At 42.7% G+C, this 23,615-nt stretch overlaps 1 protein-coding gene across 5 annotated transcripts in view; it reads right to left on the bottom strand.

The window, feature by feature from the left end:
* pleca (plectin a) overlaps positions 1-23,615 on the bottom strand; it is a 71,994-nt gene that overhangs the window by 25,613 nt on the left and 22,766 nt on the right. For 3 of the 5 annotated variants that reach the window (XM_056297865.1, XM_056297863.1, XM_056297864.1), the window contains exons 3-19: positions 16,271-16,360; positions 14,352-14,429; positions 14,088-14,180; positions 10,440-10,606; positions 7,723-7,838; positions 7,223-7,329; positions 5,969-6,088; positions 5,659-5,754; positions 5,185-5,312; positions 4,367-4,460; positions 3,535-3,689; positions 3,030-3,366; positions 2,254-2,331; positions 1,775-1,936; positions 1,472-1,576; positions 1,074-1,169; positions 395-520 (exon numbers count right to left, since the gene is read on the bottom strand). In XM_056297865.1, coding sequence (XP_056153840.1) covers positions 395-520; positions 1,074-1,169; positions 1,472-1,576; positions 1,775-1,936; positions 2,254-2,331; positions 3,030-3,366; positions 3,535-3,689; positions 4,367-4,460; positions 5,185-5,312; positions 5,659-5,754; positions 5,969-6,088; positions 7,223-7,329; positions 7,723-7,838; positions 10,440-10,606; positions 14,088-14,180; positions 14,352-14,429; positions 16,271-16,360 — 2,148 coding nt within the window. Of the gene's footprint in view, positions 1-394; positions 521-1,073; positions 1,170-1,471; positions 1,577-1,774; positions 1,937-2,253; positions 2,332-3,029; positions 3,367-3,534; positions 3,690-4,366; positions 4,461-5,184; positions 5,313-5,658; positions 5,755-5,968; positions 6,089-7,222; positions 7,330-7,722; positions 7,839-8,525; positions 9,287-10,439; positions 10,607-14,087; positions 14,181-14,351; positions 14,430-16,270; positions 16,361-23,615 lie in introns of those variants that run through there. The other 2 variants (XM_056297866.1, XM_056297867.1) reach the window with 2 other exon arrangements.

Here is a 23,615-nt window from a genome sequence, read left to right as displayed (position 1 = left end):
TATCTAGTTGGTACCGCTCCACCTCCCGCACCAGCTCAGGCTCCTTCCCTGCCAGGGAGGTGACATTCTATGCCCCAAGGAACAGTCTGCGATGCCGGAAGTCGGCATGCCCCGGTCCCCGCTTTTGCCTGCTGCCCGTCCTGCATTGCACCCTACCCCAATGCTCAGCCCCGCGGGTGGTGGGTCCACGGGGTGATATTTTTGTTAATGTGGGAAAATATTTAAAACTGCACTGCACTCCTTGTGATGTGCTGGTAACAGTGGTGCGAATTTAAAAGGTGAAGAGAAAGAATAGGAGGATTCCCTGATGAGTGAAAAGAAACAACGAGGTGATTTTACTGTGTTGCATTCAATTCCCCTTTCAATGTAAATATCATATCAATGGTGAACCTACAGCAGCATCCTGGAGCAGGTCCTCCAGCCGTGTGACGGTGATGGAGCGGTCACATGTGTACTTCCTTTTCATCGTGTCCTGGATCTTCTTCATTTTCTCCTCTGCCTCCTTCACATCAGAGAAGAACTGGATGGGATAAAAACAGAGAAATACAGTTTTTAATGTCTTCTTTTTGATTGAGTGTCTGTAGAATATGAAACAGCGAGAGATGGTTTGACAAAGGCTGAACATTACAGTATAATTTCTATCATGTATTTTTTATGTCTTTTTATGCCTTAAGTAAAGCACTTTGAATTGCCTTTGTGTATGAAATGTGCTATGCAATTAAACTTTCCTTTCCTTACAAGGTTTACTGATGTAAAGGCAAGCAAAGGGGGAAGGGAGGTATACATGGCATGTTGATTATTCCTTACACATTGATATGGGGGTGTTGTACATCACACAGAGTGTGCTAAATTGGGATTTTGGGCATTAGACTTGACTTGAATTGACTTCATAAAGGAAAGCCTCTCAGAGAACTCAACACAAAAGTACAATACAAAATATGCCAAATCTATTAAACCTTTCCTGGTTAAATGGCGAGTGCAACTAGAGAGGAAACAGACTAAAAGCATCACAACAATCTGGTAATAGAAGTAACTAACTTCAAGTGATTAAAGTTATCTGAGGGGAAACGTACTTGGAAGTAGGCAGTATTTTGTTTGAGGTGGGATTCGATGCAGCAGCACAGCTGAAGGATCCAACTCCACTGAGTCTGCAGGGCTGCTGTGAAGGCCTTGACAGGAAGAAGGATAAAGCAGGACAGGAAGTAACAGAGACGGAGAGTATAGTTTTTGTTTGTTCATTCTAAAATATAATTTAACATATAAATTTTTTTTTTTTACAAAGTTTACAATTGACAAAGTATGGCGGCTGACTTGCTGTATAGTCTAACAAACTACACTTTAAAAAAGTAATTTGAAAAAAAAAGCCAACAAATTGTGTCTGGGGTTGAAAAAGCTACCATTGAATGAAGTTGGGTAGCTGTGTTGTGGCTTTACGGATCAACCCTACTGCCCCAACAGAAACATTTCCTACCTCCACCGTCTTCCTGGCAGGGTGTCCGTCTTTCAGAAGCTTGTCCCCAGTGGCCTGAACAGAGTTCACCTTCTTCTCCCTTAGCTCCAGCTCTCGCATCAAACCCTGCTCCATACCGACAACAACGATTCAGAATCATCATTCTCTATGATATTTCAAGTATCTTTTTATGGGTTAAAAGTTTACACTGACATGTAACTGTGATCATGTGACGTCAAAGACACCCTGAACTTTCATCCTGATTCAAACTGGTTTCATTGTCGGTTCAGTGCGTCAGTCATGTCGGCGAGAGTGGTGCCCTACCGAGTAGTTGTCTTTCTTAGCTGTCATGTTGGTGTTGCGTTCGCTCCAGTCGTAGTTGACCTCCTCTTCCTCTTTCTCGTTGAGCCACATCAGCTCTTTGGTCGCTGCGGTGACAAAGGCGTAAAGCTGGTCCAGGTTGTGCAGGCGAACCTTGGAGGCATTCTGTAGAGATATGGATAACAAAGACAGCAGGAGACCCGTGAGTGCATGTGTAACTGTATAATCGGTTCAAACTGGTTGGGAACTGGATGCCGAGCTTGAAAGAAATGAATAGACTGGTCACAATGAACATGATGTAGCTATACTGCTTTTATCAATGCTGTGTATTGTATATCCAAATTATGTTCAATGTGATTGGTGAGCAAAGAGAGTTTATTCATCTTTATTCAAGACTAGGGTAACATTTTCCCTGCGATTCCTGTTTTTTATCTTTTCTCTGTTGTTGGATTGACCAGCTAGAGTATTTCATGCCAACTTACCAGGAGCTTGCCATACTGCAGCTCCAGCTTGCCAAGATAGTCACGGTAGGCACCTTTACTGACTGGCGAGACTTGACTCTGGGTTGGAGGAAAGACAATAGGAAATCACAAGCGTGAAAAAAACATGTCACTCAAACAATAGATGTGTGGTAACCTCTGGCAAAAATTGGTGAGTCTAATCTGAAGTGATGGATTTATAACTTTATTTTACAGGGCTGCTGATGTCATCAGTTTCCCATGAGGGATTTAAGCTGAAATCCAGGATTTTTTTCTATTATAAATAGTTATTGTATCCATCTGGACCATGGAGTCAGGTTACATAATACCAGTTGGTATCTTTACCATGCTTGGAAACACTTTCCATATAATGCTGTTAAAATTTCTGACCATGTAGGACAATCACTGATGCAGTGGCAAACAAATTCCTACTCAAGCAGCAAAAAGTATTCGATTGTTATGCCTCTGTCGGACAGATAATCCACCAATCCTACAATCAATATAACGTTATAACAGTGTTCCCATATGGCTTGATGTAATTTGTAATACATTAGATTGCCTGTGTTAGCTCTGGTCCAAGGATGCCATTTTTTCAAGGGTGGGAGCTGTTTTCTGCTGAGCGGATGGCATACAAATCACAATGGTTGCTACACTTTGTTTGTAATTTTTGTGGCCAGGAGGGGAGGAACAGATCAGGGGAAATCATGGACTTCATTTTGAAAGTGTCTATCCCGACTCCTTATCTAAAGCGTCTACAGTTTGTCATATTGTGAACGTACCTCGTCAGCCTTTGCTCGCTCAATCTTGGAACGAAACTCCTCCACAGACTGGTGCAGACCACGGTGGCTGCCCAGCTGTGACTCCACGGTGGGCAGGTCGGAGCCCCACTCCCCCTGGTCCACTCTCTGCTGGTTTTCCTCCACCCAGCCGAGCAGGTCCTGGATGTAACGCAGCGTCACTTCATCTAGCTCGGGCCTCACCCTCATGGGGGCCTGCTGCAGGACCTGTGTGGTTTGAATTTGGGCCATGGGCAGCTGGACTGTGGACAAGCCCGACTTGAGACGCAGGTTATACTCACTGCGCAGGTTCACCAGCCTTTCATGAAGACGGTACACCCTGGGAAAAGTCAGCATTACAATGCGGCGTGTGAGTCGACAGGTAGTTGTTGAAAATATGATTATAATAAAACAGAAATGAGTAATTTTTACTCCCTTAGTGACCTGTTTAGGGCTTCCAATTATAAGAAATAGTTTTTTTTTTTTTGCTTAAACGTTTATTTCGGACCTGCGATACATCTGCTCAGCTTGAAGGTGGCGTCCATCTTTGAGTAGTTGGACATCATTGAAAAGGAGTCGGATCATTCCCTCTGCCTTCTCCAGGTCTGCCTCGATCTCTGATGTATGTTGAGCAGGTTTTCCTGAGCTCAGCATCCTTACATCCTGCAGCACAGACAAAGTAAAGGTCAGTTTCACATGCCACAGAATTACTTTAAGATACAGTCTGGGTTTTATTCCATCATTTAAATTTTGGAGTATTCAAGTCAAGTCAATTTTATTTGTATAGCCCAATATCATAGATTACAAATTTGCCTCAGGGAGATTTAAAGCAACACAACATCCTGTCCTTAGACTCTCGCATCAGATAAGGAAAAACTCCCTAAAAAAAAAAAACCTTTAACAGGGAGGTAAATAGGAAGAAACCTCAGGGAGAGCAACAGAGGAGGGATCTCTCTCCCAAGACAGACAACGTGCAAAGTTCATGCAACTTTCATGTATTTTCAACTCAACCATAGCTGTCATACACTGCCACCTCCCATAACAAAATCTCACTGCTTCAATCCTATATTCTGCTTATGTAATCACTCCATGTATTGGGCATCAGCATTTCAATAGTGGGCACTGCAATGCAAATACAGACTGGTCTGCCACAGCTTACATTACCTGACGCATATCAGATGATACTGTATACTTCTCCTTTTCTACTAGAGTTTAGTTTATCATACTATGCTAAACTTTCTCAGGGCATGCCTGAGGAAGTTTAGCTGTGGTGTGCACACTCTCTCAGCAATGCCGTGGTCAAACATGAATACATCACCCCCATGTTTTTGAGACCTTACCGTCTGCAGAAGGGTTTCCACCTGGTTGAGCTGCTCCTCGCACACCCCAGACTCCATCTGGACCTTACTGACAATCCTCTGAAGACGCTCCAGCCTGCGGGGGAAGTCGGGATATGGAGGTCCGAGGTCACATGGCAGTTTGCACAAGACAGATTACCTGACAACCCATCATGATAGTCTACTCCTTTGTCTATTGTTAATGATAATCAATGCAAATGATTTTCAAAGTTACATACAAAACAGTCTATGACCTTTGTGTGTGGTACAGTTCCACAGCGCTAGGTTTGCTAACTGAAAAAAAAAGTGATGCACTTACTCCCTCTTTTGGCGGAATAAATTATGTAATGCATAGCCATGATTCAAAAAGGCCATGGTGAAGGCTTCTCTAACCATCCATCCTTTTAAGCTCCGTCCGTCAACTACTGCAATAATGATGCACTGAACAAAGCCCAATGTAGTTCTGAGTCTTGTGACATTGAGAACCAGCCCTTTTGAAAAGCTACACCCTGTTAACTTGTGATCAGGAAATGGAGGCTTTGAATAAATATCAAGTGACCATATTACCAGGGAGCTCTTTGCCATGGCACTGTTATCATGTGGTGGCCCAATACTTCCACTTCACAATGCCAACTCAGTTTCTCTCTTTACCCAAGTGGACTTCATCATTACTAAATGAGTCATCATCAGGATCACATAGCCTTGAGTGTGCAATGATAAGTTTTTATTTTTTAGAGGCCCATGTTTTTTCACCATTATTACTGACAAATTTGAGGTCAGACAGAACACATGACAATATTCCCACCATATTTTTTTTTTACCTTTCAAATTCAGTCCTTAGCAGGCGCTCTCTCTCCAGGATGGCAACATGCAGACGACCCCATTCCTTCTCGACATCAAGGGGGTGATATCCTGGTGGCACTTTGACATGGCCTGCCTGGACTGCACCCTGCAAGACAGGAGACAGACGTAGTTTACCATATCTGTTTTGATTTTATGCTGTCTGATACAGTGCAGCTTATTTGGGTTTTTTTTTTTAACTGTGTTCTGTAAGGTGTCCTTGAATGCTCTGAAAGGCACCCACAAATAAAATGTATTATTATTATTATTATGTCTGTTTTGATTTTCTCAATGACAGATGTGTCCTCAAAATCAGGGTCGATGAATAAACAAACAGGAATTTGGCTTGGTGTTATCAGTGCAGAGCCATATTAACAGCTAAGAAATACTCTCAGCTCATTTCTATTTTTATATTTTCCAGTCATGACACACTGAGTTTTCAGGGGAACACTGACCTCAAACGACTTATAGATGTGTTTAGAGCGGTTCTTGTCTGCCTCTTTTGCAGGGAGCTCTGTTTCCTTAAATTTCAGAAACTGACGCCAAAGAATCTGCAAATATATTGAAGCGATAAATTCAGCCATTAATATCATCACCGCCACCATCATCATTACCATCACAGTTGACTTGGCATCATGTCAGTCAAAATAATGAAAAAGCTGAAAGTTATGTACATCTTTATATATAATGTTAGAAGCACTTATGGCACAAGATACAACACATTATTGCTGACCAGGTTCCTTTGAGGCTCATCTGATCACGCACCTCAATTTCCTCGTAACTGCTGGGAAACTTTTTCTCCTCGAAAACGATGATGTGATGTCTGATCCACTGCAGCAGCAGGGTGACCAGCTCATAGTACTCTTGCCAACGCAGTTCCAGCTCCTGGGTGAAAGGTACGAAAAGGAGAGTGGAGTTTTTGGATGAGAATAAGGTTCAGCATACATTTTTCTTGTGTAACCTTTATCAGAGGGGACTTGATAGTTGTACTGTAATTTGTTAATTCAGACTTTCACCATAGCATGAGGAAAACCTTGTGCTGTAACATTGTTTCTCAGTAAACCAGCATTAGACCACTATGTGGCAACCTGTGCCATAGCCAGGGCTCTGAAGGTGCAAAAGGTCATTTATCAAAATATACAAAGACGTAGATTTAAAAAACACCCGAGTTAAAACCCTTTAAAAGGCTAAAAAAAATGACGCCAAGTAAAAAGCTTTTGTTGGGAAGAGAGCTGAAGATGGCTGGTCTGCATCCTGCCATTTCCAGCTCTGGTGTGTCTTTGTTGCGGTGCAGCTGCATTTAAACCTGTCTCAAGCTAATTCAGCCTACTTAAGACGGATGCAACCACACCCCACTAGCTAAAGACTAGTACAAGGCTGCACATCTTCCTTTAGTAAATGGGATATAGCTTTTCATATGCTATGCAACCTAGTGATGGGCCATACGGAACATATTATGACGATGATACAGGGAATTTCACAAAATGTTAATGTCTGTCAAAAATATCTGCTCACATATGCAAAAATATCGTAGTTAGGAACCCAACTGAAGCTCATCACGTTGAAATGGTTCGTAATGTTAAATATAATATCAAACCAAAACTAGTTTTCAAATAATACCTCCTTCAAATATTTCAGACCACATTTTGTGAGACATTTTAGGTAACAGAGTCTCATTATCATTAATTTAACAAAACAAAATTGTGTATCACGACATGACAATATCCACATTTCATTAGGATGCAATACCGCTGAAAGACTATAAACAATAATATTGAATTGTTGCCCAGCCCTCATGCAGCATAATGTCATAAGGAAAAATTCATCTATATCTATTATCTGCTAAAGGACCCACCTCACACCTCCACTGCTGAGGGTCTCTTGTGTCAACCTCCAAACTGTTAATCTTGCCTCTTTTGAAATGGCCGACGTTCAGACAGACAACCTTGACTCAGGCTAAAAGGTGTCACTGCACCAAGTGTGAATGTTGAGGAAGGGGTGTTAATGAGGAGGACTTACGTTGGCTTTGACACCATCCTGAACGTCAGGTACCCGGGGCATGACATCATACAGAGAGGAGACGTATGTGATGATGGATTTTTCATCTGGGTGGGTTACATCCACATCTATACAAAGGAGGGACATTTGTCAACAAATAGAAAAAAAAAACAAAACTAAAAGTTAAAACTCCGATTGCATCAGGTTGTAGGAACTCAGACAACGTGGCATACTTTACATGCCCAGTTCATTGCACAGAGATTTTCTAATTGAAATATTTAAGGGCAACAGAAGTACTGAAGATAAAAATCCACTTCATTCAGTATTAGTTTCTGCTGTACACCCACTGTTGTGTTCTGCATAGCTAAATGCATGTGAAACAGGGATGCTGAAATAAGGCATGCATGCTTGCTTGCAAAAAAACCCCTGCATAAATTATTCAAATATAATAATCAAAGTTATGATAATCAAAGTTATATTAAAAAAAGTGAGATTCTCCATGTGCTTGTGTGTCCTCTCACCTTCTGGATCCAACAGTCTGGTGACGCCCAGGTCTCTCTCCGCCACAGTGAAGGCCTGCTCCAGGTTCACCTGATTCGTCTGCTGATATACTTTGTTCATATCAATCAGAGTGGGCCTGGGGATAGCAGCCAGACAGAAATGCGATGTAAGTGGAAGCTGGCAATTACGCAGTAATAACTATGTCTGACTAGATTTTGGGTATGATGAGAAAACTGTCTTTGATAAAGTGATTTACGAGTTATCCTTTGACTTGACCCCCTGCCCACAGCCCCATCTCTGACTGGTTACATAACTCCTTTTCATTTCGAGCCTGCTGGCCATCATTGTCAATCACATCGCTTTTTTGCTGAAAGCAGTTTGATTGTGTATGGCAGTCCTTTCAAAGGGAGGTGTGGTGTTAAATAGGGCAGGCAAAAACAGGAGTCTCCACTACCAGCTGAAGTTAAAATCCCCTGCAATTTTTCATGAAAAGAAACAGACTTTGCCTGAGAGGTAATTGCAGTCAGATAAATAACATGCAGGTACACGCACAGCGCTTCTCATAACCTTAAGGAATCCTCATTCCATGTAAGTAAATACCTTAGCTATGATAAAAGAATATAAAAAGTATTAGGTACAATACACATAATGTATATCAGAGACAGATATCATCACTTAATTAATGCAAGAGTTCTGACTTGGAAGTTGAACTTAAGTCATGCATGCACTAAACAGATGTCAAGAAAGCGAAGAAACGAGAACAAGGAAAAACCTTTTCAAAGCCCCCCCTGACCACCAGGTTTTAAAATCAATTCATTCCTACACTTGCACGACTCTCTGCACATAATACTCTCCACGGCCGATGGAGGGCTCCCTCTCCACGTAGCAGGCTTGTCTGTAGGAGAATCTGTCCCTGCTCAGGTGCAAGACATGAGGCTCAGATCCATTTTCATGCTCACTGGTCTGAGACGCTCGGCTGGAGTGGGCCCCAGGGTTGTAGGAGCTCCGTCCCGAGTTGACGGGGATTTCGGTGGGGATGTCGTCGCATAACATGATCACGCGGTCCTCCAGGTCACTGATGGAGCCGGCCACGCTGCTGGAGGCGCTATTCAGACGCCGCTTAGAACGGATCTTCTTCTTCAGGTTCAGCATTGTGGTAAAGGTCAAGGTTGCTGCAGGTTTCCGAGATGACCCAACTCCAAGTTTTATATCTTTCTTTACCTTTTACAATACAAATACATCTAAAAAGCCACTTGCCTTTCACAAAAGTTCTGAAATTTCAGCAACTTCCCACTTTTAAGATATGGGGAAAAAAAAGATAATCTTAATGGTAACTTATCGCAAACAATCCCATCCTGACTCAGTCCATTTGCACTTTCCACAGCTTGAATCCAAATCCACTTCCATTGTTCTGGTTTCCGTTCCGTTCCGTTCAATTACGCGTCAGATCCAAAAGTCCTCTGCAGTGGTGAGACTGTTTTCGCTCTGCAGCTCCTATTTTCCCTCCGCCGAGGAGGAGACTACAGCGGAGAGCCTCATGTAACTGCCTTTTGCTGCAACCTGCCGAGCCTCCAGAACACACACCTCCAGGGGATCTTGTTCGCAAATGTGTGTGATACACCCTCTCAGTCCAAAGGAAAAAAAGAAAAAAAGACTCTGTTTTGACGCAGAGCGATGCCAACTCAGAGCTGATAGGTTTCTCTTGTGTTGTGTGTTAAGAGATCCCACAGGATGTGCATGACTGTGCAAAAACAAAGGCTTATGTTGGAAAAAAAGGAAGAAAAAAGAAACCCTTTATGGCCTCTTTACAGACACACAATGTTTTAATTTCCTGCCAGCTTTTTATTTTTTATACCATCAATCAAATATGGCTTTCAGACTATGTCGTGCGGAACGTGAGGCGTGAATGATTGGTATTTTATAATTGTGTTATGTTTGTTGTATTGATTCATTGTTTGTATTTCATTTTCTTTTAACTTGTGAATCGATATGTTAAAAAGATGCTGTACAAATAAACTTGCACAACTCTGCATACAATATTCTGGATGAATTAATGTTCCTGGACAAATAAAAGTTAAAAAAAAAAAGAATTCATGAATAAATAAATAATGTTGACATTTATCTTGATTTTTGACATGCGATGATGGATCACTTCGCTTGGCAAAAAAAATTCAGTCACATTGCCATGAGGCACAAATATGAACAGGACATTCCTGTCTTCAAATCTATTGCAGTAAATCAAAAATCATGTGGGGGTCTTAAAAATTCATGTCCTCCAGCGTTATGAGATCCCAAGTCCAGGTTGCTTTTTATTTTTCTTCTCAGTCAATTCGAGTTTGGGATTCTCTCAGCCTGCCGGTCGGGAGACACTTTCATCAAAATGCACCTTACAGAGCAATGGACCTATACTTTTTTGAATGGCTACCTCCGGTTTGACTGACATTGCTACCCTTAACCTCATACAACCCATCGCATTTAGAGCTAGGTTTATTATATCAACCAATCTGTTACGAGTGCTGTGCTACACCTATATGCAATTTTCTCTATATGTATTTCATATATATTTTGACCATTTACAAGTTGGTGGACACATTGATCCTAGGTCCCTTACTGCACAGTGAGGGCATACATTTAACATGGTCAGCACCGCCGGGTGATGGCGCTGCCAGCCCTGGCGGTGCTGATGCCATCCATGATCAACCTGTTGAACGACACGCGGGACAGTTTTGCGGCTCACCTGTGTTTGTGTATGACGGCGTTGAAGAGCTTTCCATCCCTCCAGCTGGTGGTGAAGTTGTCGCAGCGCATGCCGTGGTATCCCTCCACCATCCTCTGGGACCACAGCAGCAGCTTCTCCTTGGCTGTCATGTCGTCCGACTGGCCATTCACCTGAATGTCTGAGATCTGGAAGGAGGTTGGCATGTGGTTAGTAAAAGAAGTAGTAGAAGAAGAAGGGAGAGGATAAATGTTTTGACTTGAAACAGAAAGATTTGAAACTAAGAGAGCTGCAAACAGTTCACGAGACAAGATTGACATTTTTCCCTCAAACCAAAATGAAACTTATTGGAGATGGAATAAAGAAAAAAAGTTCATTTTCAAAGTTGAACAGTTTCTGAGCTTTGGTATATTCATTAAAATTGAAGTTTTGGTCAAGATGAGACTTTTCCAGAGAGCTTTTTTGGGTGATTTCTTCGTCAGACTCGAGATGACTCACGTCCTTAACCTCAACTAACTACCATTCCTTGTGGTTGAAAGGCCCCTTGAAGTCCACTGCACTTATTGCTTGGGAGCAAAACAAACACACTTTATAATTATATAACAGCAAAATCAAAATAGTATGAGTAAAAAGTTCTGCAAGCTTCTGATAAAAAATAGAAGAAGAAATCCTCCAAGTTAAATCTTCCAGTAAACACTTTTGCGGCTGCAAAGGAATGTAGGAGTCTTCATGTTGCTAAATGTCAATGGGCAAATTCCTTTATTTAAAAGTTGGAAGCCTCACTATGAGTCACAGGGACATCTCGCTGAAAATCTCTTGGCAATCTACCGTTTTTCTCAAGAGTCGGGACATTATTGAATACACAGGGTGCATGAATACTACAGAGGCACTTTAAGGTGAATGCCAGCGCTGTGTTTAATGACTCAGTTACTCTGATGGTTACTTTTGCAGCTGGGTGACGCAGTACTCTGTGTGTTTTGCATCAAGCACATAATCCTCCCAGCACCGCCTGCTGTCTGAGTCATATTCATAAACTTGACAGCTGTCAAATACTACCAGCAAATGCCTTTATGCATGCTCAATAATCCAGGTAAGAACATCAAATACTCCTTTTTGTTGTAGTTTTGTCTTTCTTAAAATGGATGAGGTTTGCAATTGGATAATGTGATGCTATACAATCATATCAGGCTTTTAGAAAGTTATCCAAAAGCATGACTTTACTCGGGTTTTCCTGTTTATTGCTACTTGATCATGATCACCAACAGAAGAAGATTCGATCTTGAGATAAAAAGATATTAGAACATCAAAAATATTTAGGTGCAAACGACGTGTTGAGAAATGTTTTTCCACCCCCGTCATGCGACTTTTCGTAGGCCCTCATTGGAACAAAAAGTGCTTTATGACAAATAAAATCCACGTTTTCAGTTTTCTTTTTAACGCGTGCTGATGAGTCAAACACCGCAAATGCTGATATTTTCACTTCCAGGCTTTCTTGAAGGAAAGGGTGGAGGAGAGAAAAAAAAAATGACCATCATCCTTTCCCTCCCCCAGTCCTATGTGCCGTACGTGGGCACAAAATGACTCAGATGCCAAATGGAAACAGGCCCTCCACCCTTGCGGTCTCAGTCCACTTTTAAAACCCCGTTCTCCCTCCCTGTCACGAAGCGAGCCCTTTATCTAAACCAATTGCCCACACATTTATAAACTGTAAACTGCACCATGGGGAGCTTACAGGAAGTTTGCCATTGTTTATGATGACTATCATGAGTGAAAGTTGAAAAGAATTTGTTCCAACTTTCAAGATGGTTTTTTTCCTTGTACAACTACCTGCCAACTGGATGAGAGATCTTGAAATAAGTAGCGTTGTCTTGGAGTAAAGCAGATCCCTCCACTGGAATCGAAATAATGTCGCTTTGTTGAAGACAATTTGCAAAGCTGCCTCGGAAACAAGTGAAACTAGATCATCTGACTGGCAGAGTTCCTCACTATTGTTCGTTCTCTCTCTCTCTCTCTCTCTCTCTCTCTCTCTCTCTCTCTCTCTCTCTCTCTCTCTCTCTCTCTCTCTCTCTCTCTCTCTCTCTCTCTCTCTCTCTCTCTCTCTCTCTCTCTCTCTCTCTCTCTCTCTCTCTCTCTCTCTCTCTCTCTCTCTCTCTCTCTCTCTCTCTCCAAGGTATCAGGTATGTGTGTGAGTATGTCTACTGGTGACTCTGTGATGTTGTGAGGAAATGCCTTGTGATTGTGCTCCAAACCAATGTCCCCATGGGGACAAATAAAGTATCTATCTATCTATCTATCTATCTATCTATCTATCTATCTATCTATCTATCTATCTATCTATCTATCTATCTATCTATCTATCTATCTATCTATCTATCTATCTATCTATCTATCTATCTATCTATCTATCTATCTATCTATCTATCTATCTATCTATCTATCTATCTATCTATCTATCTATCTATCTATCTATCTATCTATCTATCTATCTATCTATCTATCTATCTATCTATCCATCCATCCATCCATCCATCCATCCATCCAGCTATCTAGTTTTAAGAAAAATGAGAATTGAACTAGAATAGACATTTGCTACATGATAAAAAAGAGATAACTAAGAGCTTCAACAAATGGAAGGGTTGTTATTCTGTTATTCTTTGGGAGGAAAAAATTAAAATTTAGTCATTTCCAATATAGGCCCTATTTAAGTGGCACACCCACGTGTCCTCTTAAATTCTTTCTCATGGGAACTACTGAGTCACACAGGACGAGGATGAGGACGAGGACAGGATCCCAGATCCACATCCCAGCATGACCATAGAAAACCACGAAAGCATCAAAGATTCATCCTGTGCCCCCTCCTTTTTTTCCGAAGCCTAAAAAAAAAAAATCTGCTAAATGAATATCCATACACGCCTCTCCCTTAATAGAGACTCATACGCCATTTTGTGGACACTTTTATCCCAAGCTAATTTTTAGTAGGATAAATGCAAGTTGTGTTTTTAACCACGGGTGGCCCTGACATGAAATGAACCCCTAACCCTGTCAGTCTTAGTGTCATAGGACCTCTAAAAACAAATAAACAAAAAAAAGAATGAAAAAAATTTGAATTTCATAACAGTAAAAAAAAAAACTTACTATGATCTTTAAATGAATGAAACAAAGGCTCTTTTCACTGTTTAGTCTGTGTGTACTTGAGAACAGGGGAATTGGCGATTGTTGTGCAGAAAACCTAAATGCTACCAGATGTTGAACAAAGTCACTTTTATTGAGCTGGATGCTGGACTCCTACCACGACGGCTGTGTCAACATCAGGCTAAATTGGAACTGATTTGTAAGCCCAAACAATGAAAACTACTGTGATTTTTCCCCCCCAGCCGTGGCATGGAAGCAGATCAATCATAATTTAGTGAAAGTAAACTGAGCAAATTTCACGTTTTTTTTTTTTAACTAAAGGAAATGTTTGATCTCATAAATTCATACCTGGACTGAGGTTTGCTCAGTCTGGATTACCTCAAATTGACATGTAAATCAAAGCTGTTATTCATCAAACAGTGATAAACGCTTCCGTCTCACCAACTGCACGATAAAAAGGACTGAAGGACCTTCTCATGGTAAATCACTCCCTGTTTTTGGAGAATGTCCATTGATCCGTGCCATTCATTACATTACCTGGAAGTGAAGGATGATGGTCCATATCAGTCCCAGAGTCAGCTTGGGGTTTCCATCTGCGATATCATCATTTCTGATGTTGACCAGTTTGACCTGGGAGGACACCAACGTGAATAAATTCATTTAGATTCACCTGTGTTTGAGTCATATGGTTTCAGTGACAAACCGGCAATCTTATCTTTCTTTGGGAAAAGACTTTCCACCTCAAGAATCTAAGATTACATACAGATGGATGCAAAGAGAAATGTGTTATAATTTGCCAACCTGTCTGTGTTTGAGAAAGTCCAGGGCAATCTGTACATTTTGTAGTTTGTGGAAACGCATCCGTCCCTTCTCACGAGGCTGAAAAGATGAAAAGACAAATATTTAGGGGCAGACAACACCCGAGGCATGAATGGTCAGCAAAAAGCAAAGCCCCATGATTGAGGATGACTATTTCAGTGTGTTAAAAAGACAATTTTGGATTTATTACGTCGAGCAGTAGATTTATCTTGCAAATCTTCACAGTCATGTTCTTTGGAAAATAAAATAAGGAAGGTGAATTTGAGTTCTAACTCAAACTGTGTTGTATCATGATCCCACTACTACTTCGCTTTACCAGTCCTGCAGCTAGGATCTGGCTCTACATGGCTCTGAAATGCATTGGAGGTCCGGCCCGCGATGTTTGAAAGTGAATGCATGATAATGGACGATAACACCTAAAGATTTCAGTGATTTTTCAAGTTGTCAGTCACATTCACTGTTTAAAACAAGGACCTAGATTAAATACAAAATTCCCCCATGCCTACTGTGACACCTTATACATCAGGCTAGGTGGCTCTTATATTCTCCCAATGAGACTGAACAATGATTGTGTTGTACTTTTAAGAGAAGATAGCAGTGTCTCATCTAAAACCCAATCCATTCAAGCAGATCCTTCAGGCCAAGCAGCATTATCTATGCATCTGCAGTCTCTACACATTGCTGAAGTGCACAGGATGCTATGACCTTACAAGTAAAGAGTATATCTGGTTGATAATTACATGCAATTGATAATCGATAAGTTATAAGCTCTGAGCCAATCAAAAGCTTTGCAGCGGTATTAGTCAAGATATTATTTGCTCGTAGCGTTGCCAATTTGGCCTGTACTGAGTGAGTAAACCTAATCCTTGGCTCTCTTGTGCAAACATAAGCAACTCTACATGAAAACCTTCATTTGGCAGCAGATTAGAGACTAAAGTCTCAATGAGAAGCAGATAACAAGTAGTTTGATATCAGTAGCACTACATCTGCACTCTGAAGTGACTGAAAATACCTTTGAAAATCCACTCCATGCTACACACTGCAATAAAAAACCCACTACAATAAAATGTCTCCTCATACAACAATAACTGTATAATCTGCAGACATGTCATTCCCTTACTTGATCCTTGACCTTGAAGAGGAGACTAAGGCTTTCAGCAAGCTCATCGATTAAAATGGAAAGGGGAGGGACGATGTTGACACACAGAGAGAGACAATACAGGGAGTGTGACATCATGCACAACCCAGCAGCCACCTGGGGTGGTGACACATGCCACGCCCGAGGAGGCGGCCAGCCACAGTCCAGGTGCCACTCACCAACCGCACGTTCCTCACAACGTCACGTTCCCGCGGCTATCACAGCAAGAGCATCGCAAGAGAAGAAGGTAGAGGCAGAGGGGGGAAAAGGTCAGGGCAAAGGTCAGCAAACAGGAATTAGATAAAGGAAAACCAGGGCCCAAACATGTCAGTGCAAAAAAGGTTAAGAGATGGAAGCAAAAAATGAAAATTAGTGTTTTGAGGCTATGAAGTAGTCCACTGAAAGGAGTGTTACCAAAAGACGAAGTGGTAGGATAGATAAATTAAAATAGTGTGCATAGCTTCAGGGTGTGCTGAATTGTCCACATATTTCTGAAGATTCATATTAGAAGCATGCAATGTAGGGTTGACGGGATATCTGGGTTGCATAATATTAGACATGACTCAGGTAAACAACTCCAGCAGTTTGGGTGCATTAGGAAAAACTCATGATGAGTAGACTGAACACTAGAATAAACCAGAAAGCAAATTAAGTCAGTAGGACAGGGGATAAGGGAGAGTAGGGAGGCTTTGGAAAGGAGGATGGCTTAACAGCAGAAGCAGATATCCCACCATCTGAAGCTAAGGGGTCACCATGCACTCACCAGCGTCTCTCCGGAGAGCACCTCCAGCAGGGAGATAAGGTTGTGTCCATCCCTGAGATCTTCATACAAGTCAGTGATGTGCCTCTGGGCCTGATAGGAGAGGTGGGGAGAAAAAGTTCATATAATTTAAATGAAATCTTTCTCTTACTCTTTTTGTTGACATCTTATCAATCATCAAAGTGAAAATGTCTCTTGCTGGCTAGCCTCCAATGGAAGACTAGACCACAGGGTCAGCTATTGTCTCTGGAGCTGGTCAGGACCTAATGCCTTGCTCAGGGGCATTTGAGCAGGGTGGACGCTATCACACTGCTTTGTGAATCTGCAACTTGTCCTATTGAAGGACAGTCCCTCAAAAAAACCACCCTGCCAACCCAAAATAAACGAATGCACCTGAATTTGTAAAAGTCAAGTAAAATAACATCACTATCTGTTATAACATCAAGCTGCTAGGAGGAGTTTTGGATTTTTGTTGAAAATGGACCCCCTGTGGACAAAAGTGGTAGTGTTTCATGGAGGACCGATTTAATTTCAAATAAGCATCACCTCCTCTCCCAAAGACCTCCATTCACCTTCTGCTAGCTTGTTCATTTGTTTGAAAGAGAACAGTGTGGGATGTAATGGTGTTTTGGTAAAAACAGCTGTTTGCAAGATATACAGCGATGAGGTAATGTATCTCTGATTGTGGCTATGTGTCCTGTCTGTGTGCCATGAATTGTTTCAACAGATTTTGCATGGAATATAACCCAGAGACAAGCTATATAGCAACAGATAATCTTCTCACTGATCGTCTAATTTGCTTATTTCGATCATATAGAGACATCAAAATTAAATCGAGACGAATAAGTAATCAGTGGAAAACTCCTTGTAGCAGCTTTAATGGAAAAATTAATGTTTGTGGACAACACTATTTTTTTCTGAAGAAATCAAGGTTCAGTGCTCGAGGGCTGTAACAGGATTATTTCTGAAGGAACTCTGGAAGATGCACATTTTCTGGATTAGTATGCACATTTTCTGGATTAGTAATCTGTGTCAAAGATGAAAAGCCTGCACTCAGTAACTTGAATCACCACAGCACTTGGATAGAAAACTTTTCATATTATAAATCAGTAATGGTGGTGTATCATTCCTGCTTCTGTCATACATAATACAAAACCCAATGTTAAAATTACATCACAAGATTTGAACGAAACCCGAGAGGCTAAAGATAGAATGCAAGGAATTGCAAAAAGCTCATGATATTTGAATTCCTAAATCCTCACCTGATAAAAGTAAATAACCGCAACATGCAGGCAGAGGTTTTACTACACAAGGTGAATGACTTGGATTAATGTCTGCGATTTGTAACAGCAACACTGAGGTCCCGTTCAGACTTGTAACCATGAACTAAAGTTGATTTACTGATTACACTACACTATGTCTTTCTGATGTGCTTGCAACTGTCCATAGTCTCTATGCATGGTGTTTACAACTTTGTGCCGATTAGCTCTTTCTCTTCATATCCACAGGCACTCCACGGACATTTAGCTAAAAATATTCCAGCACTTCAGTTGTGTAAAAGCAAATGATATAGGGCCTGTCACACTGCAAAAGGCTCTAACAGTGATTAGGAAAGTGCAGTAAGTGTTAAAAGTGAGTGAAATGATGAGAGGTTAAAAAGCTTAGGATCCCAGGTCAAATAAATGGGGCAGGGTAACGAGGACATGCAGAAACTAATGTGTGGCCACTCAGCACTTTGCACAGGCGCGCTCACAAGCAGCACCTACCTCTGCTTTCCAGTGCTGATGGGAAAATGATGGGAAGACAGGGTAAAGGATGGAAAGAAGACAGGACATGATGAGTGAAGACCTGAGGCTAATCTTTGTTGTGAGGTATGAACAGAGAATAGAAACACAAGCATGTGGATGCTGGTGGGATGTCACACACAGCGACAAAGACGTCTGAGGTCATTTGGAAGGATATTTCTTTTCTTCAATCACAAACTGGAACAAAACAAATCAATGAAACATATAAGAATATCTACTATAAGATGCTGTTAACATTTCTTATCTGTTTATATTTTGACTGTGTATGACTGAATATTTAACCTTTGGTTTGGCCAGGTCCCCCAAGTAAAATCTGAGACCTCAGCATGATTATTCTTGACAGTTAAAAAGGAAAAATTAACAAGAAACTGAAACTAACTCAAATAACATATACAATGTGAAGTTTTTTCCATTTTTCATGCTTTGTGATCTGAAGTAAGATGTAAGACATGCAACAATAAATGACATTTTTGAAAAAGCTGGTCATGAGGGTGTAGTGCATATGGCTATGCTCCACATTTCAGTCAAATGACTTGTGATGGCCTGGCGGCCTGTCCAGGGTGTCTCCCTGCCTGCTGCCCAGTGACTGCTGGGATAGGCTCCAGCATCCCTGCGACCCTGGAAGCAGGATGAGCGGTTTGGATAATGGATGGATGGATGGACTTTGCCGCCGCAACCATTGGGCCAAACAGTCTGAGAAGGCAGCCAGATCTGTGACCCATACAAGTTGTTTGGGCCAAGATGAAATGGATTTCCTGACAAAAGAATAACATCTGATGTGAAAGCCTCTGAGTCACTAGAACCCATGTGTAAGAGGATGTTCATTGTTCCCCACCCACGGACTGCTTCAAACATTCAACACAGAGTTAACCAAACTTCAATTCCCCAGTAAAAAACAAGGACTCGTCACCTTGATGGCACTGATTCAGCAGCAGTCAAGCAGACCCAACACCAGCGGTGGGCAAGTAACTTGTTACAAGTAACACAAATGAGTACAAAATAATTTTTTTTAGGAACTGTAACATTCTGAATGAGTTCTATTGCTGATTTGAAAGACAATGGGACAGTCCTGACACCATCCCCATGACTTCATCCATCAGCTCCCAACCACCAGCTCCTCCTCTCCTACCTCAGCAGGGGCCTGGGCCTCTCCACAACTGCCCACCTTAGAGACCCCCTCCTCCCCTACCACAAGGACGACGCTCACCATCCTGGAGAGGTATGTTAACAGGTTGTTCAAGAGATAGAACCCCCGCCAAGCTGCTGGACCAGACTTAGTCTCTCCCTCCACCCTGAAGCTGTCTCCAGTGTTCACAGACATTTTAACACCTCACTGGAGATATGCCATGTACCAGCCTGCTTCAAGACCTCACCATCATGTCTTCAGCGGGTTTTCTGCGGGTGCTCCAGTTTCTCCCACCATCAGAAAGACATGCATGTTAGGGTTAATACTCCTTCCTGTCTGTGCCCTTTACCGAGACATGGCAAGTCAAACTCGAGTTTGTCCCCGGGCACTGCATGGCGGCTGTGCACTGCTGCTAGCTACACAGCTAGGATGGTTTAAATGCACAGCATAATTTCCCTACGGGGATCATTAAAGTATATCAAAATCAAAATAAAAAAAATCATCCCTGTCCCCAAAAAAAAACAAGGACCACAAGACCCGTTGCCACGACCTCTGTGGTAATGAAGTCTTTTGAATATATTGTTCTGTCCCACCTTAAAACTATCATTGACCCACACTTGGACTCCCTGCAGTTCTCCTACAGAGCCAACAGGTCTGTGGATGATGCAGTAAACATGGCACTCCACGTCATCCTCCAACACCCAGACTCTGCAGAAACCTATGCCAGAATCCATTTTGTTGATTTCAGCTCTGCCTTCAGCACCATCATCTAAGATCTGCTGCAAGCTCTCCCAGCTGCACATGCCTGTCTCGGATCATCGACTTATCTGACAGAAAGCAGCATGTGAAGCTGGGGAAATGCGTCTCTGACTCCCGGACCATCAGCACCGGTTCCCCTCAGGTCTGTGTCCTTACCCCTCAACTCTTCTAGCTACAGCTACACCTCCAGTCAACCAAGTCAGTCAGCCAAGCTCCTGAAGTTTGCTGACGACACCACCCCTTATTGGGCTCATCTCTGGTGGGGATGAGTCCGCCTACAGGTGAGAGATTGACCATCTGGTGTCCTGGTGTGGCCAAAACAACTTGGAGCTCCATGCTCTAAAGACATTGGAGATGGTTGTGGACTTCAGAAAGTACCCAGCTCAACCTGCCTCCATCACCATGTGTGGCTCCTCAGTCGACACTGTGGAATCCTTCCGCTTCCTGGGCACCATCATCCCCCAGCACCTCAAGTGGGAGCTGAACATCAGCTCCCTCACCAACAAGGCACAGTAGAGGATGTATTTCTTGTGGCAACTGAAAAAGTTCAACCTGCCAAAGCCAATGATGGTGCATTTCTACACTGCCATCACTGAGTCCATCCTCACTTCCTCCATCACTATCTGGTGTCCTGCTACCACTGCCAAGGACAAGGGCAGACTGCAGCATATCATTCGCTCTGCTGAGAGGGTGATTGGCAGCAACCTGCCATCACTCCAGGACCTGTACCCCTCCAGGACACAAGCAGGAAAGATCATGGCCGACCATTCCCAGCCAGGCCATGGTCTCTTCAAAACCCTCCCCCCTAGCAAGAGGCTAAGGTCTATAAAAACCGGAACATCAAACCACAAGAACAGCCTTTTCTAACAAGCCCCCCCGGACACCCATAGATCCTGACATTGACCCCCACCCACCCCCACCCCCCTTTTATCATCCCTACTGTGCTCTTTGTATATAGACACCCTGCATAAAACCTGCACTACCCTGTACATAACTCTTATTCTGTAAATAACTTCTTACAATCCAAGTTTAACTTTCTGCAAATTCAGCTCCTGCCACCCAGTGCCAGGCATCAGGGGCTGCCACGTGGTTTCATGTTCAACTCTGAACTGGTGTTGATTGCACCTTACTTTCATTTTTTTAATTCAATCTTGCGTGTGTGTGTGTGTTTGTGTGTGTGTGTGTGTGTGTTTGTGTGTGTGTGTGTGTATATATGTGTATGTATAGATGGATAGATAGCGTTTTCCCCCCCGGAAACCATCAATGGTGTTTATAAAAGTGCTCAATAAATGAGGAGTGGAATATTAAGACAGATAAAGGAATTTTTTTTAAAATACATTTCAGTACAAGCTTGTTTTGTTCGTCACACACTCATCAGCTAACAATGTGGTTAAACAACAAAGAAAAAACACACAGCCAATAAATACTACGTTGCCCCATGTCACGCCCCTTGTTACGGTGCACAGCAATCAATGGGAGGATAGAAAACATTTGAAAAATTATAACCAATGGGGTAGGTAGTTAAAATGCACAGCAACCAATGGGAGGATATAAAACATTTGAAAAATTACAACCAATGGGGTAGGTAGTCATGATGCACAGCAACCAATGGGAGTATAGAAAACATTGAAAAAATGTAAATTTTTTAAAAAACAACATCAGAAACTTTACAACCAATGGGGTAGTGGTTGGGGCTTGTTTTGAAAAAAACAAGGAGTTAAAGGGCCACGGCACAGTTGAAAATGCATACTTTTACAATATAAAAGGATAACATCCCATGGGGGTACTTTACGTATACGTATATCATATACTGGAGTGGTGCTGGGGCACAGTTGGAAGAGCAGACAGTTAAAATATAATAAAAATTAATTCATCATTAGCCGCTTCTCCAGGGTTGGGTTGTGGTGGCAGCAAGCTAAGTAGGACACTCCAAATGTCCCTCTCCCAGCAGCGCCCTCCAGCTCCTCCTGGGGGATCCCGAGGCATTCCCAGGCCAGATTGGACATGTAGCCCCTCCAGCGAGTTCTGGGTCTACCCCGGGGTCTCCTCCCAGTTGGCCGTGCCCGGAAAACCTCCAAAGGAAGGCGCCCAGGAGGCATCCTAATCAGATGCCCAAACCACCTCAACTGGCTCCTTTCGACGTGAAGGAGCAGTGGCTCTACTCCGAGCTCCCTCCGGATGTCCGAGCTCTTAACCCTATTTTTAAGGCTGAGCCCAGACACCCTACGGAGGAAACTCATTTCAGCCACTTGTATCCACGATCTCACCCTTTCGGTCACTACCCAAAGCTCATGACCACAGGTGAGGGTTTGAACGAAGATTGACTGGTAAACTGAGAGCTTTGCCTTCTGGCTCAGCTCCCTCTTCACCACAATGGTCCAGTACAATGTCCGCATTACTGCTGATGCTGCACCAATCCGCCTGTCAATTTCCCTCTACATCCTACCCTCACTCGTGAACAAGACCCTGAGATACTTGAACTCCTTCACTTGAGGCAACAATTCATCCTCAACCCGGAGGTAGCAATCCACCATTTTCCGGTAGAGAACCATGGCCTCAGACTTGGAGGCGCTGACTCTCATCCCAGCCATTTCACACTCAGCTGCAAACTGCCCCAGTGCACACTGGAGGTCGTGTTCTGATGAAGCCAACAAAACCACATCATCTGCAAAGAGCAGAGATGCAATTCTGAGGTTCCCAAAATGGACACACTCCTCACCTTGTCTGCACCTTGAGATCCTGTCCATGAATATCACAAACAGAATCGGAGACAAGGGACAACCTTGGCGAGGTCCGACACCCACCGAAAATGTGTTTGACTTTGTGCTGAGAATGCGGACACAGCTCTCACATTGGTTATACAAGGACCAGATGGCTTGTAACAACTGCCCCAGTACCCCACACTCCTGCAGTACCCCCCACAAAGTGCCCCAGGGTACACAGTCATAAGCCTTCTTCAAGTCCACAAAACACATGTAGACTGGCTGGTCAAACTCCCATGCCCCCCTCAGCACTTCTGCAAGGATAAAGAGTTGGTCTGTTGTTCCACGGCCAGGACAGAATCCACGTTGTTACTCCTGGATCCGAGGTTCGACAATCAGTCGGAGCCTCCTTTCGAGCACCCTAGAGTAAACTTTACCAGGGAGGCTGAGCAATGTGATGCCCCGATATTGGAGCACACGCTCCGGCCCACCTTTTTGAATATGGCAATCACCACTCCAGTCTGCCACTCCACAGGTACTGTCCCTGACCTCCATGCAACACTGAAGAGGCGTGTCAACCAAGATCAACCAAGATATAAAAATATAACATCTAATAAGTGTTACATGTGTATCATCTAATGGGGGGGTAATATAGACACTGGTTTACTTGTAATTGCAAAGCAGATATTTTTTGTCTGTCTACAGCTGGTTGCCAATTCATCTCTACTGTTCCAGGTAGACATATCAGGCTTGCAAGTAATAAAATATTTCTCTGCCAAGCATAGGTTACATCTTTTGCTCTTAATTGAATATGCGTTGTTCTTCATGAGGATTTTCCATGAAATAGAGTAACTAATATTCTTGTCCACCAATGACCAAATGTGGCGGCTTAAGGCCGTTGCATTTCTTGAATGCTCATTCCTGAAGCTACTCATATCGTCGTTAAACCCAATTTT

This window comes from Lampris incognitus, chromosome 18, assembly GCF_029633865.1.
Source record: "Lampris incognitus isolate fLamInc1 chromosome 18, fLamInc1.hap2, whole genome shotgun sequence".
Lineage (NCBI taxonomy): Eukaryota > Metazoa > Chordata > Actinopteri > Lampriformes > Lampridae > Lampris > Lampris incognitus.
Note: the sequence above shows the minus strand (reverse complement) of the source record. Positions and strands in the feature narration are given on the sequence as shown.